At 37.6% G+C, this 16,683-nt stretch overlaps 1 protein-coding gene across 4 annotated transcripts in view; it reads left to right on the top strand.

Annotated features, from left to right (window-relative positions):
* carnmt1 (carnosine N-methyltransferase 1) overlaps positions 1–14,834 on the top strand; it is a 40,083-nt gene extending 25,249 nt beyond the window's left edge. The window contains exons 8-9 of one of the 4 annotated variants that reach the window (XR_010020646.1): positions 7,093–7,196; positions 11,751–11,782. Coding sequence is in view for 1 of the 4 variants with exons in the window: in XM_063069179.1 (XP_062925249.1) it covers positions 7,093–7,196; positions 11,751–11,891 (245 nt within the window). In the remaining 3 variants the exon portion in view is untranslated. Of the gene's footprint in view, positions 1–7,092; positions 7,197–11,750 lie in introns of those variants that run through there. The other 3 variants (XM_063069179.1, XR_010020647.1, XM_063069180.1) reach the window with 3 other exon arrangements.
* Positions 14,835–16,683: the final 1,849 nt, after the last annotated feature.

Here is a 16,683-nt window from a genome sequence, read left to right as displayed (position 1 = left end):
ATTGGTTTATTATTGTCATATGTACCAGTGAAAAACCATGAAGTTTTGCAAATCATCCATACAGATCATTTCAAAACATAAGTAATACCAGGAAAAACAATAACAGAATGCAGATATAATAGCTGCAATTACAGATAAAGTGCAGTGCAGGTAGATTGTCAGGATAAGAATTTATCTTTAATGTATATGAGGTTGGTGTTATAGCAGTATAGAAACTGTCCTTGAGGCTGGTGGTGCATGTTTTAAGTTTTTGTGTCTTCAGTCCATTGTTGTGGTTGCAATAGATCTTAAAGATTGCTCACCTAATCTGTATGGAGGTGTTTAGCAAAATGCCCACTGAATCAGGAAATGTAAGAGAGCGGGTCTTTAGGGCCTGAAAATGATAAGATACTGTGCAGTATGTAGGTAAGTGTTGTTAATGAATACTTGGGAGCATTCAAAGAACAGAATAGATCTAGCATTGAGTATAAGTTTTAAAAAATGTAACTATTATCCATGATAAGCACAGTAAATGAGGAAGCATGAAAGGCTTTAGTGATTTTGAAATTGGGTAAATTGCTAGATCTGGACAAAATATATCCCAGACTTTTAAAAGAAGCAAGGAAGAAATATGGAAGGGCTTGCTATCATTTTCATAATCCTTGGCTACAGGAATAGCATCGAGGATTCGAAGACTTCTAACGTACTATTGTTTAAGAAGGAAAGAAAGGATAACAGCAATTACAAGCCACTTAAGCAATGGAGGCCAAATTACTGAAATCATTTCTGGAAGATATTAGAAACCATCATTTAGAAAAGCATCAATTAATCTAGAACCAAATAAGAGAAAATCTGCAGATACTGGAAATCTAAGCAACACATAAAATGCTGGAGGAACTCAGCAGACCAAGCAGCATCCTAATGCAGACAAATCAGGTTAGTGTAGCTGGGTAAAACTTGCATGGATGAAGTTAGACTGAAGGTGTAACTCTGAGTTTGATCTTAAGATAGCAGTAAGGTCATTGTTGAGGCAGGTGAAGATTGTTGGGCTTTGGAGTCCAACAATCATTTTCCAGAGCTGAGACAAGTGACCATCAACAATTATAACTGATGTCCTATGTGCTTTTTTTTCCTCTTTGAAGCCTATTGATTTTGTTTTTATTGAGCCCTATGATCAATTGTTAAGTTCATGACAGCAGAGTTATTTTTACTTTACCAAGCTTCTGAGATCTGTCCAATTTATCTGTTTCAACCGAAGCAATAGAAGGATCTGGTGTCTAGTTATCCTGGGAAAACACAGTAGACTATTGCCAGCTAAGTTATCAGTGAGGAAGCACTACTTGCTCGCCACTTGATTACGTTGCTGATGTCTGGGAGGAGACAGGTGGTTGGATTTTTCTTGTTTTGTTTATGGGCAGGATGTACCTAGGTAGTTTTTCATATTATTACATCAATGCCAATATGTAAATGTCCTTCAACAGCTTGGCTTGCAGTATGATTAATTGTGGAAGGCAGATTCACAAAATGCAAACTTCTCATCCCACAGTCTTTTAGTATATGATGCTCTGAGCTAATTCTTAATATCATGTGGAATTAATTGAATTGCCTGTAGATTAGCTTTCTTTGAACAGGTTTGTCTTTAATGCTCACATACTGTCCTCTGCCATCTTTGAGGTGCCTCCCTGTCCCTCTGAATTGTACATCTGGCCATAGTTACAATTGGATGTGGCTGAATTGTGTAGATTTAATCTGATTTGTTTGTTGTGAGATCTCTTAGTCCTAATTTCTGTTCACTCTTCTTTGCTATTTAGCATACCTATAGTCTTGTGTTGTACAGTAGCTTCACTAGCCTGACAGCTCATTTTTACCTACATTTACTGATGCTTCTGTAACGATTTTCTACATTGACTTTTGACCGCATATCCTCATAACATCAATTACAAAAAGAAGAATGAAAACTTTCTGCATGTTTACTGCCTGCGATTCGCTTCAGCTGATAAGCTGGTGTTCATCCATGATGATCAATACTTAAAAGCAATGTAGGCAGCAAGGATGCAATATCACGCTGGTGCTACTTCAAAGTGCTATTACCAGTATGGCCTAACACTGGCTTTGGTGAACTGAATTGCACTGCACCGTACAGATCTGAGCAACACATCTACCAGACTGGGCCTGCAGGAGAGAAGTTCCTTCCATGAGGGCATTAGTAGGAGTAACAACTGCCCAGTTTTTGCAGAGACAAAATCTCCTTTTCACACTGACAGTGTAATTCTGTTTGGCAGTAGGATTTCGGGTAAGGATGGTGCTGAGCTGTGGTCTCCGTCAAGGTCGTAGCTTAGTTGTACTTTAGGTTCATAAGGATGGTTTTAGGGTCAGAGAGGGGAGTTGGGGGTTAGGCTAAGGTTTAGACACAGGCTGGAGGAGTTAGAACTCAGGCTAGAGTCTGGGTCTCTGTTCAGTGCTTGTAGGCCAGAGACATGGACATAAGATAAAGGACACCCGTAGGTGGATGTTGGGCTGTCAGACTAGAAAAGACAAAGACTGGTGGCCACCACCCCTTCATCCCAAGTCAGTAAATCATTGGCATGTTTCAGGAACAGTATTCCATGTGGGCAAGATGTACAAGCGATGGTGATGGCCTAGGTATGGGAGTCGGCAAAGACTGGGGGCCTGGTGCTCGGGGTCTCGATCATCAGAAAGTACAGCATTAGAGGCCTGGAGGTCAGGGTCACCATTCATCATCATTGGTGAGTCCTGGGGTCGAATTCGAAGATCAAAGCCAAAGGTCAAATGGAAGCCCAGAAGTCGAGGCCTAATGGCTGAAGTCTGTGAGTCCACGAGGGAAGTTGAAGGCCCGATGTCTGCAAATCCGTGAGTCTGCCGGTGGCCGAAGACAGCCGGTCCTGGGGTTAGAGGACTGTGTGTCTGTGTATAGAAGGAACTGGGCTTTTTTTGTTGCTATTCTGTTGTTTTTGTGAACATGGTGGGCATGCTATGTTGGTGCTAAAATATGTGCCGACACTTGCGGGCTGGCCCAGCACATCCTTAGTTTGTATTGGTGGTTAATGTAAATGATGTATTTCACTGTATGTTTCTATGTACATGAGATAAATAAATGAATCTGAAACTGACAAATTGAGACCAGACCTAACAGTTCAAAACTGTCTTGTTACAGTATTGTATATCAGCTGTAAAAGGTGGTAATCATGCATAAGGTTTCCATTCCTCTGTTATCCACTGATGCCATGAGAATATGGAGTCAAGAGTCAATATTAAAAATTTCCCAGCCTCTACATCTTGAGATACTTCCACTGTACCGAAGATATTTGATGGAGGAGTCTATATTGAGTAGTCGTATTATTAGTCTTTTGCAGCATTAGTTAGTGGGGCAGCTCTTGTAAAGCGGGCTTTACTGGATAAGCTAGGTTAGGAGCAACACTGCTATATCGGAGTCTGAGTTAATCTACTATTTTTCCATCTTTACTGAGATAAAGTAAACACAAAATACTCTGCAGATGCTGGGGTCAAAGCAACACTCACAACACGCTGGAGGAACTCAGCAGGTTGGGCAGCATTCGTGGAAAAGATCGGTCGATGTTCCGGCCCGAAACATCGACCGATCTTTTCCACGGATGCTGCCCAACCTGCTGAGTTCCTCCAGCGTGTTGTGAGTTTTGCTGAGCTAAAGTAAGTTCAGTGGAGCATAAACAAGCTGAAATAATGAGTTATCAAGATAGGTCATTAGGACTAATTGTAAAAGTCTGAGTCAGTCTGTTTTGAGTTACAAATTTTTAGACTAATGTGAGGTAAAATCTCCAAAGGAAATGGACATCAACAGAATGGAAATCGTCACTTGATGTGCAGTGGTTGCTTGTGGTTGTCGGTGAAATAATGCTATTTCATTTGGTCCTCTATAAGTTAGACACCTTTTCATCATACAACTGATTTGCTTTTGAGTGTGGATTTACTAACAGTGTCACAATTAGAATGAAACATTGCAAATTCAAAGCGAACTATGCAGAAAGCTTATAACAACTCATATTGTGCCAATTGTTCTCAGTGTAGAGGTCCAGAAACCATAAAAAGCTGATATCTGGTCCAGCTCTGATGAAAAGACTGAGCACAACACAGTGAGATTAAGAGTGCAAGTATTTTCAGCCCAACATCGATTTGACCTTTCGTTAAAATATTTCCTGTTTCCCTATCACAGCTCAGAAGAGTGAGGCCATAATAAAATAACTAGAAGTAACAATGAGGTTTTCACTGCTCCCCCCCACCAACATTAATATTCTCATTAATCAGTAATGTCAAAGCTGATCCTCTATTTCAAATGCACGTTCCTTCTCAATTCCTGTATATCTCACTTCTGTTGATTTGTTGATATATTAGGCAGTTAAACATCCATAGCCATTGGGGGCAGAAACTTCCAAGGATTTTCAACCCTTTGTGAACAAAATTCTGTTGATCTTAGTCTTAAATGATGAATTTGTCATCATGCTTTGTAACCTAAAAACGTTTGGCTCTCTACTCAAAATGTAGGAGTTGTATGTCTGTGTGATGTAAGAGTGAATGACATTAACATTCAAACAGCATCGTATTTTTTGAAGTTAGATGCAACTTTCAAAATATTAACCCTTAATCTTATTTATTTCCCCATACCTTCACAGTCCTTTTATTTTATCTGCGAACTTATCGATCATTCTTCCAAATGAACATTTAAGTCATTAATGAAGAAAGTAAATAGTGATAGATTAACAACTAGTCCTTATAAGGAAACCATTTTTGTATTTTAATAGTGCAGGTGTAACGTAATGACATATTACATATTCTGGACATTAAATCAGGGATACTGATAACCTAACATTAATAATGCCATAAAAGGCCACATAAAAAGTTTGTGCAACCCACACAAAATACTGGAGGAACTCAGCAGGCCAAGCAGCAACTATGGGAAAGCATACAGTCAACGTTTCGGGCCTAGACCCTTCAGCAGGACTGGAGAGAAAAAAAGATGAGCAGATTTAAAAGGTGGGGGGAGGGGACGGAGAACACGAGGTGGTAGGTGAAACTGGGAGGGTGAGGGGTGAAGTAAAGAGCTGGGAAATTGATTGGTGAAAGAGATACAGGGCTGGAGAAAGGGGAATCTAATTGTTGAGAACAGAAAGCCATGGAAGAAAGAAAAGGTAGGAGCACCAGAGGGAGGTGATAGGCAGGCAAAGAGATATGGTGAGAGAGGGAAAAGAGATGGGGAATGCTGAAGGCAGGGAGGGGGCATTACCAGTAGTTTGAGAAATGGATGTTCATGCCATCAGGTTGGAGGCTACTCAGACGGAATGTAAGGTGGTGTACCTCCAACCTGAGTGTGGCCTCATCGTGACAGTAGAGGAGGCCATGGACTGACATGTCGGAATGTCAGTTTACTGTCGCAATGAGGCCACACTCAGGTTGGAGGAACAACACCTTATATTCCGTCTGAGTAGCCTCCAACCTGATGGCATGAACATCGATTTCTCAAACTACTGGTAATGCCCCCTCCCTGCCTTCAGCATTCCCCATCTCTTTTCCCTCTCTCACCATATCTCTTTGCCTGCCTATCACCTCCCTCTGGTGCTCCTCCTATCTTTTCTTTCTTCCATGGCTTTCTGTCCTCTCCTATTAGATTCTCCCTTCTCCAGCCGTGTATCTCCTTCACCAATCAACTTCCCAGCTCTTTACTTCACCCTTTTCCCTCCCGGTTTTACCTAGCACCTTGTGTTTTTTCCTCCCCTCCCCCCACCTTTTAAATCTGCTCCTCATCTTTTTCTCTCTAGTCCCGCTGGTCTCGGCCCGAAATGTTGACTGTTCTCTTTTCCATAGATGCTGCCTGGCCTGCTGAGTTCCCTCCAGCATTTTGTGTGTGTTGTTTAGATTTCCAACATCTGCAGATTTTCTCTTGTTTGTGATAAAAATTTTATGCTCTGGTTTGCAATCTAAATAAAAGGATTAAATCAGAAGTGTGTTTTTTAAAGCGCATCATACATGAACTATTCTCAGTTCATGGAGTAGCAATTATTGGAAATGATATCCAAAGTCAAGATTATCTTGGTTCATCCACAAAATTCTTGTATGCTGAATAAATTAAAATCTTTGAAAGGTTTGCCTTTCACCTCCATTTATGGAAGGCTGAATGGAATTTGCGCATGAATAGCTTAATTAAAGAACAAAGATACTAGCTCAAAACTGGGAATACCAGCAATGTGAATGAGACAGGAATTCTGTAAAATCCAGGTACTTTTCAAAGGTAAAAATAAAAAGCATAGTGACAATTCCAAAGTTTTTGGAACTTCTATTTTATATAGAATTATGTAAAATACTATGTGTATAACACTGCAATAATTTATATTTTTACAAGTTGAATATAATTGTGCAGAAATAAACCAACCAACTAAAAATGCATCCATAATAGATGTTATTGCAAATTCTCTTCTGTTACCTCTGAGCCAGTACATATTTTTTCCAATTATTTCTATTGTAATTGACTATCATGGTTAGCTTTCTGCAAAAAAATACAACTATCCCCAAAATACTCTGACATCATAGGAGTAATTAACATCAACAGGCAAAATATTTTGTTTCAATTAACAGTTGATAAAATTTAAACTCCACATATTGTTTTCAAAGGTAGCACGAATGTCTATAGAATTTAAAAATAATTTAGCATTTCTAAGTGGAAAGAAAGACAATGCTAAGAAATTGCTTCAGAACATCATTAAAATGACTTAAAACAATGTATGATTTTTAATTTTCATTCTAAATGTTGATTATATTTATAAATAAAGCCAATTGTGTCATAATGGAAGCAATGATCAAGAAGGACTACAAATGTAGTTGATAAATGTGAATTTTCAAAATGAAATTCACATACTAAAAGTAGAACAGTGTGACAAAATTCAATGTATATTTCTAATGTAACAAATCACAAATGTTCTAAATGATACCCTATTACCTAACTCTCCTTTTATAACCACTTTATATGCAACTTCCTCTGCATTTATGTGGTGCTGTGATCCTTTTTACTTGTTATCTTGTAAATTAATTAATGGATTATTACTCAAACAACCTTATTTCTCCTAGGTCCTTTACTCTATCATTTTGAGAATATGGCAAATGAAAAATCAATAGAACTGAGTTATGAAGACATTAGGCATTGCATTCTTCAATATGGATTCAAATTGGAGGTAAGAACATTGACTATGAATAATTTTAAGACTAGAAAATATGACAATGAATATATATAATGTATATACGGTTCTTTTTATAAATCAATTTAAGCACATGATTTTGCACTATATTATTTATTTTTATTTTATCTACCACACATGATGAGAGAAGGAGGTAGCATATGTATGGATGAAAATGTTGCCATGACCTGAAACTGTGACAAAGTTGGCATGAACTCCTGTCCTCCCAACTGGTATACCAGGAACCTGGCATGAACTCTTATCATCCCTTTTGCTGTGTACTGCTGTACCGGGAGCCTGGCAAGAGCCAGTCAATGGATCGTCAATAAACTTATCAGCCTGTAACCACAAAAATTTGGTGAATAGTTCAGTTAAAATCGAACTGCCACCGTAGCACAGCGATTAGCGCATTGCTATTACAGCCCGAGGTGTTGGAGTTCAATTCTGACATCAGCTGTAAGGAGTCTTGTTCCTCCCCATGAAATGCATGGGTTTTCTCCGGCTCCTCTGGTTTCCTCTCACAGTCCAAAGATATACCAGGTCAGTAGGTTAATTCGTCATCGTAAATTGCCCTGTAAGTAGGCTAGGGTTAAATTGTGGTTTGCTGGCTGGTGTGGTTTCAATGGCTGCAAGGGCCTATTCTATGCTGTATCTTCTAAATAAAGTAAAATAAAATAATTAACTTTTTCCGCAAGTGCTAACAGAGATGTAATGTTTTGTTTTTAAGATTTATGATTAGTGGGGAGGGAATTTCATGGAACTATATACTTGCTGGTATCCTTCGGTCTCTGTTTTACAAAACTATCCATGGCCTCTAAGTCCTGCTGTGGTTTAGCTTCCCAAAATGCAACACTTCATGCTTGTCCGGGTTAGACTGCATCTGCCATTCCTTGGTCCACTTCCCCATTTGATCTAGATTTTTTTTTGTAATATTAGAAAATCTTCTTCATTATCAACCTCATACCAATTTTGGTGTCATCCGCAAGCTTATTATGCCAACTACATTCTCATGTAAAGTGTTAATAAACACTCAGTGGTCACTTTGTTGGGTACATCTGTTCATTAATGCAAATATCTAATCAGCAAATCATGTGGCAGCAACACATTACGTTAAAGTATGCAGGCATGATTGAGAGGTTCATTTGTTTAGACCAAACATCAGAATGGGGAAGAAATACAATCTAACTGATTTTGACCATGGAATGATTGTTGGTGCCAGTCAGGATGGTTTGCATATCTCAGAAACTGCTGACCCCCCGAGATTTTTGTGCACAACAGTCTCCAGAGTTTACAGCGAATGGTACAAAAAAAACCCAAAAAAAAATCCAGTGAGCAGCAGTTCTGTGGACAAAAACACCTTAATGGGAGAGGTCAGAGGAGAACGGTCAGACTGATTCAAGCTGACAGAAAGGCAACAGTAACTCAACCGTTGTGTGCAGAAGAGCATCTCTGAACACACACAGCATATCAAACCGTGAAGTGGATGGGCTATTGCCGCAGAAGACTACAAACATACACTCAGTGGCCACTATATTAGGCATAGGAGGTACCTAATAAAATGGTCACTAAGAACTAGTGCAAGGTAAAACAATAACAAAGTGCATAATAAAATGTTGCAGTTACTGAGGAAGTTCAGTATTGGTAGATGATAAGGTACCAAGGTTATAACAAGGTTGATTGTGAGGTCAAGAGTCTATCTTATCATACTAGCAACCATTCATTATAATAGTGGGTTATAGGCTGTCCTTGTACATGCTTCTGGGCCTTGCCATCTTAGGCTTGATGGGGATGGGAAGGAGGGAAAAAGGGAATGTCCAGGTGCATGCATGGGGTCTTTGGTTATGCTTACTACTATACCAGGGCAGTGAGAAATGTAGACAATCTATTGAGGTGTGCTGAACTGAATACACAACTCTCTGCAGCTTCTTGCAGGCATGGACAGAGCAGTTGCCATACTAAGCAATAATGCATCCAGATAAGATGCTTTTATGGTGCTTGAATCAAAATTGGTAAGGGTCAAAAAGGTATGGCAATTTCTTTAGCCTCCTGAGGAAGTAATTATGAGTTGGAGTACAGGAAGACAATATAGAGCTGGGTGACATGGAGTCATGGTAGGAATTTTCACTCCACGTCAACTAAACAAAAGGGCATATTATTGACTTCAGGAAGGGGAGTTGTGTACATTGATTGTGCTGTGGTCAAGAGGGTTGAATGCTTCAAGATCCTAGAAGTGAACTTCACCAATGGCCTGTCCTGGTGAGCTTTCCTGGCTGTGATGTCAACATATTTGGACCACGAAAGAGGGCTTAGGATACAGCCTTGTTGCGGATTAGTATTGAAAGTTAACTGCAGCAGAGGTGCTGCCGCCTATTCTTACTAATTTTGGTCTGTTGGTCAGGAAGTCAAGGATCAAGTTGCAAGTGGAGGTGTTGTGTCCTAGGTCTTGGAGTCTCAAATGACTTATTGAAGGCAGAGTTGTAGTAAATAAAGAATCATCTTTCATAAACGCGAGATTCTGTAGATGCTGGGAATCTTGAGGAATACACACAAAATGTGGAGGAAGTCAGTAGATCAGGTACCATCTCTGGAGAGGAATTAACAGTTGATATATTGGTTCAAAACTCTTCATCAGGACTGGAGAGGAAGGGGGAAGAAGCTAGAATAAGTAGGCGGGAGTGGAAGGAGTATGAGCTGGCAGGTGATAGATGAAACCAGTCGAGGGGGAAGGGTAATGAAGTAAGAAGCTGGGAGGTAATAGGTGGGAGAGGTAAAAGACTGAAGCAAAAGAAATCTGATAGGAGAGGATAGAACCTTGGGAGAAAGAGAAGGAAGTCACTAGAGGGAAATGATGGGCAGGTGAGGAGAAGTGAGTGGTGTACGAGAGGAGCCAGAATGGGGAATGGAAAAAGAGGAGGGAGATGTTACTGGAAGTTAGAGAAATTGATGTTCATGCCATCAGGTTGGAGGCAACCTAGACAGAATACGAGGTGTTGCTCCTCCAACTTAAGTGTGGCCTCATTATGGCAGTTGAGGAGGCCAGGGACTGACCTGTCAGAATGGGAATTGGAAATTGAATTGAAAAGGGTTGCTACAAGGAAATCAGAATCAGGTTTATTATCACCAGCATGTGACGTGGAATGTGTTAACTTAGCAGCAACAGTTCAATGCAATACATAACCTAGCAGAGAGAGATAATAAATAAAATAAAACATAATAAATAAACAAGTAAATCAATTACATATATTGAATAAATTTTTTAGAATGTGCATAAACAGAAATACTGTGTATTAAATAAAGTGAGGTAGTGTCCAAGGGTTCAATGTCCATTCAGGAATCGGATGGCAGAGGGGAAGAGCTGTTCCTGAATCGCTGAGTGTGTGCCTTCAGGTTTCTGTATCTCCTACCTGATGGTAACAGTGAGAAAAGGGCATGCCCTGGGTGCAGGAGGTCCTTAATAATGGACGGTGCCTTTCTGAGACATCGCTCCCTAAAGATGTCCTGGGTACTTTGTAGGCTAGTGCCCAAGATGGAGCTGACTAGATTTACAACCTTCTGCAGCGTCTTTCGGTCCTCCATACCAGACAGTGATGCAGCGTGTCAGAATGCTCTCCACGGTACAACTATAGAAGTTTTTGAGTGCATTTGTTGACATGCCAAATCTCTTCAAGCTCCTAATAAAGTATAGCCACTGTCTTGCCTTCTTTATGACTACATCAATATGTTGGGACCATGTTAGATCCTCAGATCTTGACACCCAGGAACTTGAATCCTGCCTTTTGTGATGGACAGAGTGAAGGTGCTTGACAAAGCAGTCCCCCAATCAACGTTAGGTCTCATGGATCCATGTGCAGCTGGAGTACCAGATTGTCTTTATTATCCAAATGCTCCAGAGATGAGAGTAGTGCCAAGAAGATAGTGTCTTGCCGTTGACCTGTTTCAGTGGTGTGCCAGAGGGGATGGAGGAGTGTAGACCATGTGCAGGCAGTTGGGATTAGTTTACTCAATCCATTCTTTTTCAAGGAGCATAACTTGAATAAAATTATAGTTTTTGCTTCAGTATTCATCCAATAGAACTATATTTCAATTTTCCTTTTTAACCTTCTTCAACAAGTCGAATTTGGGAAAGTAAGAGGTACAATACATTTATGTATGAAACTATACCCACCAAACACTCTATTTTTGTGTCTATACTTGAGATAGTTTAAGTATTAAATATGGCAAAAAGAGGCATGGGGAAAAGAATGGGAAATTTTCAAAAAGGACAATTGCAAAATGAATGTGAATATCTAAAACAGAAAATAGGATCCAGCTATGGAATAAAAAAGTATGAAACAAAGCAATATCTGAAAATCTATAAAAAACAATTTAGAATAATACCTTGCATAACAAAATAGTTTATAACCTTTAGGAAAGCACCTATTTATGAAACAAACCTGTTTGCCCTGTAATATAGAAAAAAAAGATTTTTTTTTGTATTCTTGTCTGACAGAATTTCTGTACTATTTTCATAAATTCTGTGCTGTGATAAAATTATTTGCTTTTCTTTTTCAGGTAGAAAAGAACTCTGTACCATCAACTTACACAGAAAATGACCATTCCATGTTAAAATACCTTTATGACTGTGTCTTCTTTGTAGCCAAAAAACCTGCACATGCATCACCTCTAAATGGCTTTCCACCGGTAAACAGTTGAGAAAGAAAATGTTCATCTTTTCTGTGATTACAGACTTTAGATTATGAAAATGGAGAAAGGAGTTACTCAGAGTCAGGACAATCCAATGACTCCAGAGACCACCGTACTCTTAATAGTGCCTTTTTCTTTCTAAGTTACTTCAGGAATTCCAATCTATTTCAGCCGTGTTTTGGGACAACCAGAAAAGTGCAATGAAATAATTATCTGTAAGACTGGCAAAATGAGCAAAGTTGAAGAGAGGAAGAAATAAAATATGATACTCAGTGTTATTTTCTGCTGAAGTTACCATGTTGGTATTTGTATGCACACCTTTGTACCTTTTGTTTTAGTTACTGTTGTGCCCCCATGTCCAGCTAGCCAATTCATAACTGACATTATTTCATGAGGTAACCCACTCCCCCGTGCGTGCATGTGCGGACATTCACTCCATGTGTTCTTAACCTCGATACATTGTATTATCATGGTTCATGTACTGTACTTTCATCTTGTTGAGATCGGAATGATAATGAATTCAGTACTTTTTTTGTCGACTTTGAGCTTGTTGAATATTTTGTGTGATATTACAGCTAGATACTTTTTCAGTTTCAGCTGAATGAATCTTCCACGTTTACCATGTAATTTTCTAAAAGCTGGAATGGGAGATCTGAATTAGGTTATGGGAATCTATTCAGGTTGGGGTTTAATTAAAACAACATTGTTTTATCAATGTAAAATGCTCAAAATATGCTATATTGTCTGACTTCTCAGCTTTGTGGTTGCTGTATTTTAAAATTCATTAGTTGGCATTGTTCTTATGGAAGCAGTTATGGATTCTTGATGGAGCATTGTTTCTAATATAGCATCATTCAAAACAAAAGCTTTGAGCTCTATGGAAATGAATGATATATATTTTGGCTTTCTTCGCTTGGAAAATAACTACTGTTTGCTTCAGCAGTGCAATTTAGCCAGTCCTGCTGAAGGGTCTCAGCCCAAAACACGACTGTACAGTCCTGCTGAAGGGTCTTGGCCCGAAACATCAACTGTACTCTTTTTCCATAGGTGCTGCCTAGCCTTCTGAGTTCCTCCATCATTTTGTGTGTGAGGTCTGCTTGAGCATCTTGCCAAAACACGTCAACATAGTTGAAAACATTAACAATTTTCTTAACATCTTATACTATTAAGCACAATCTAATTGCAGTCTATGTTAACTGTTCTTTGTAGCATGGGGTGAAGTACAACCGTGTGATATGCAAATCATGTTGTTTCATTGCACAATCTTACTCCGCACAATCCAACTTAATCCCCACTTTAAAAAAGGCAAGCAAAAGATCCTCATAAACTTAGTTTCCATAGAAACACACTGGCTAAAGGATTATTGAAAATAACGTTCTTTCAGGATTATTTTGATAACCTTTACTTCAATATGTATTTTAATGCATTGCCATGAAACTCATTGTAGTCTATATGATAGAATCTCACATGAGTTATTAATATAATTTATAGTCACATAGCAGTAAAATGAGTCCCATTTGTTACTCATTGCTGTAGGGTAATTTAACGCTTCATATTAGAATCCAAAGGATGTGACAGAGAGGTCTCATAATTAAACTTCCATGACAAATGCTTGTATCAATCACTACTTTGTACTTTCATTACTCACATTTGGTGTTGTGAATACAGTGTAGCATCAGTTGTTGGTGACTGGGTTGTTATCCTTTAGAATTGTCAGAAGATTACTTGCTCCCTTTTAATTGAAGAATACCTTGCACAAATCAGTATGATAGCTGTAATTCAGAACATGTTGATTTGTAAAATGCATTAGGGTAATACGGTTAAAGCAAAACCCAATAAGACAAAAAACAAAATATGCTTACTTTTAAAGCTGTAATACTGATGTGTTTATTCTGAATTTTAATTATTTTAACAAAAATCTGCTAAACATATGAAGCCAACTTAGTTCCTTAAAATGTTTCCATTTAAATTAAGGTTAAACTGTAAACAAATAATGTGGTATCTTTGCAAATCAACATCGTTTTACACAATTTGATTGTAAACCGTGAATGTAGAATATTTGCAAATATACTTCGGTAACTACAAACGTACAATTTTAATTAATATGTTAAAACTTTTGCAGCTGGGATTCTTGAATATTAAACAGTTTGATGCAAAACAAAATTAGGAAATTATTTTTGTGACCTTAAGATAGTAGTTAATGTAATCAATATTCCTGTTGACTTGTCATTGTTTCCACACATCTGAAAACATTGAATTGCATGTAATGAAAAATGAAAAAAATTGCAATTGTATTGTTAACCACTACCTCCTGTTCTCCCAAAGTAGGAAAAAGTACAAATCCTTATGAATACCTTTCATAATCATATGTTATCTAATACAATGCCAATGACTGGCTTTATATTTTTTTAAAAATTCTCGTTCTGCCTACTCTCAGAAGAACTTTTCAGTTCCGGTTAATTGTTGGGCTACCATGAAATGGATTGCTTCCTTTAATCTTAAACTTTAATTGCACTCCAAACAAATCTAGGTGTAGTCCCAAATTGGAATTGACTGTGTTTTGGATTTCACCTTTATGTTTTCCTCCTGAGTTTCATATACTCTTCCCCTTAGGGGAAAAAAGGGGGTGTGGTTATGCTTTAAAAATTCAGGAAAGCTCCTTTCTGACTAGGTGATAGAAATTGTATCAAAACTGATGACTGTTATTTCAATTTTAACTTCAGTGTGATGGAATTGTTTAAAGAAAGGCATATCCTTTATTACTGCTTTCTTCCTTTAAATGATTGCCAAATGCTTTTCATAAATTTACTGCCAAACTGAAATTAACAACAGGATTGGTGTTGATGAATTGATTAAAAGCACCTCTTGTCTCACCGGTGCTCATTCTTAGTTGAAGTATATTGTTATAATACTAATAACTATTGTATAAACAATTTAAGAATTAGCTTGACTAAATTGAATTTGCGTTTCTGGTTTAATTTCATTTTGAAGGATAATGTCCAATTTGAATCTTGTTACCATGAAAAGTAAGATGCCAGCATGAAATTGTAAAATCAATTTAATAGGTTACCAATTCTTTTAAACACTATTTCAGCAAGCAGACTCCACTAACGGATTTTTAAGTAAGATTTGTGCAACTTAAAATGTAATTTGCATCCATACTCGTTTATTTGTGGCTCAGCTCTCTTTAAGATTGTACATTGGTTTACAACTGCCCTATTAGTATTTCATAAGATTGGTTAATATATTTACCGGTTTCATCTTGCAACATAATTGCCTTTAGTGATGTGATAAGGCTCCAACTGAACTACTGGCGAGAGTAGGCAAATACATGGGTAAATAGCAATAGATATGTAGTTCCATGTGGAATTGAATTAATAATACATTGCAAACTGAATGTCAGCTTATTGAAAAGTATATAACACAGTATTGAATAATATTAATTATACAAAATTATACTTAAAAATTATATAACAATTCAAGCAAATTGTCAGTGCCTTCAACATTTAAAAAATCTATCATAGTTCAGGCTAGAAATTTTATTTCCAGCAAATCTTTAACAATTTTGTCATTAATTTTTTTTTTAATGATGCTATAGAAATTCTTTAAGATGTTACAAAATTCCAGTGGAATTGTGTGAATAGGATTTGTTCTGGAAATGCAAACTATATTTTACATTTTCTATTGATTGTGCTTGAGATGAGTACAAGTGGTTTAGGTGAAAGGTTATTGACCTGAATATTAACTCCATGTTTCTCTCTGCAAATGTTCTTGCCATACCCACGGATTGCCATCAATTTCTGCCTTCAGATTCCTACACCTTTGGTACTTAGTTTTTACTTCATACCTGCATCTTTTTGGCAGTTTACCAGTGGACATTTGAAAACAAAATAATATCCATATAATTTTATTCTGAGTCCAGTGACCACATGCTTGAATGGAAAATAGAGACTAAAACAAAATATTTGAATACAGTACAACTCCAGTAATCTGCATGCTAAGGATATTGACAGTGCCAACCAGGCAGATTTTCTGAACTATTGGATGCTCTTTCTGTTGAGGCCTCAACACTTCATAATTCATTTTTATTAGATGGTATACACTACGTGGAACAGCTCAAGTCTCATGTTTGAAAATGGAGCACAGGTAAGTGGAAAGGGAGTGTAGAAATCATTACTGAGTGAGTCAGATGCTGAACCATCATAATTTCCTAATAGTCATATAGTGGTTTATCAGACTTTTAATAGTAATGCATTTTGTGGCAAGAACTATTACAATTATTGCATCTTTGACATGTTAATATTTCAATGCAATGTTCTGAAACTAACTGCAATAGTGAACCACAGAAGCAAAATTAGAGCAACAAAAAGTAATTTATATTGTATATTATATTAAAAGAGGAAAGTAATTTGGAGAGGTTTATCAAGCACGTGGAAGTGCAGGTCCAGCTGCCTTTCCGATGGACTTCGAGTTCTGTGGCTTGAGGTTTGAGCAGAGTAAGATTTGAAAACAAGGATGAGAATTTTAAAAATTCCCAAAACATGTAAATGTTATATATCACAATTAACACCATTTAAAAGCCATGGTAAAGAGAGTGACAAACTGATTCATCAGAATTTCCAGGCAATGTCCCTACTCCTTGATGGCTTGTTCAGTGAAAATTATTTTATTCACCTACTATGGACAATATTTGAAGTACAATATTTTGAACCAGTATTTGCAATTAAAAGCATTGTTCAGATGCTCATTGAAGTAACTCCATTTCTGTAACCGAGTTTTGCAAAACGAATAGTAAGAAACT

The sequence above is a fragment of the Mobula hypostoma genome, chromosome 16 (genome assembly GCF_963921235.1).
Source record: "Mobula hypostoma chromosome 16, sMobHyp1.1, whole genome shotgun sequence".
Classification (NCBI taxonomy): Eukaryota; Metazoa; Chordata; class Chondrichthyes; order Myliobatiformes; family Myliobatidae; genus Mobula; species Mobula hypostoma.
Note: the sequence above shows the minus strand (reverse complement) of the source record. Positions and strands in the feature narration are given on the sequence as shown.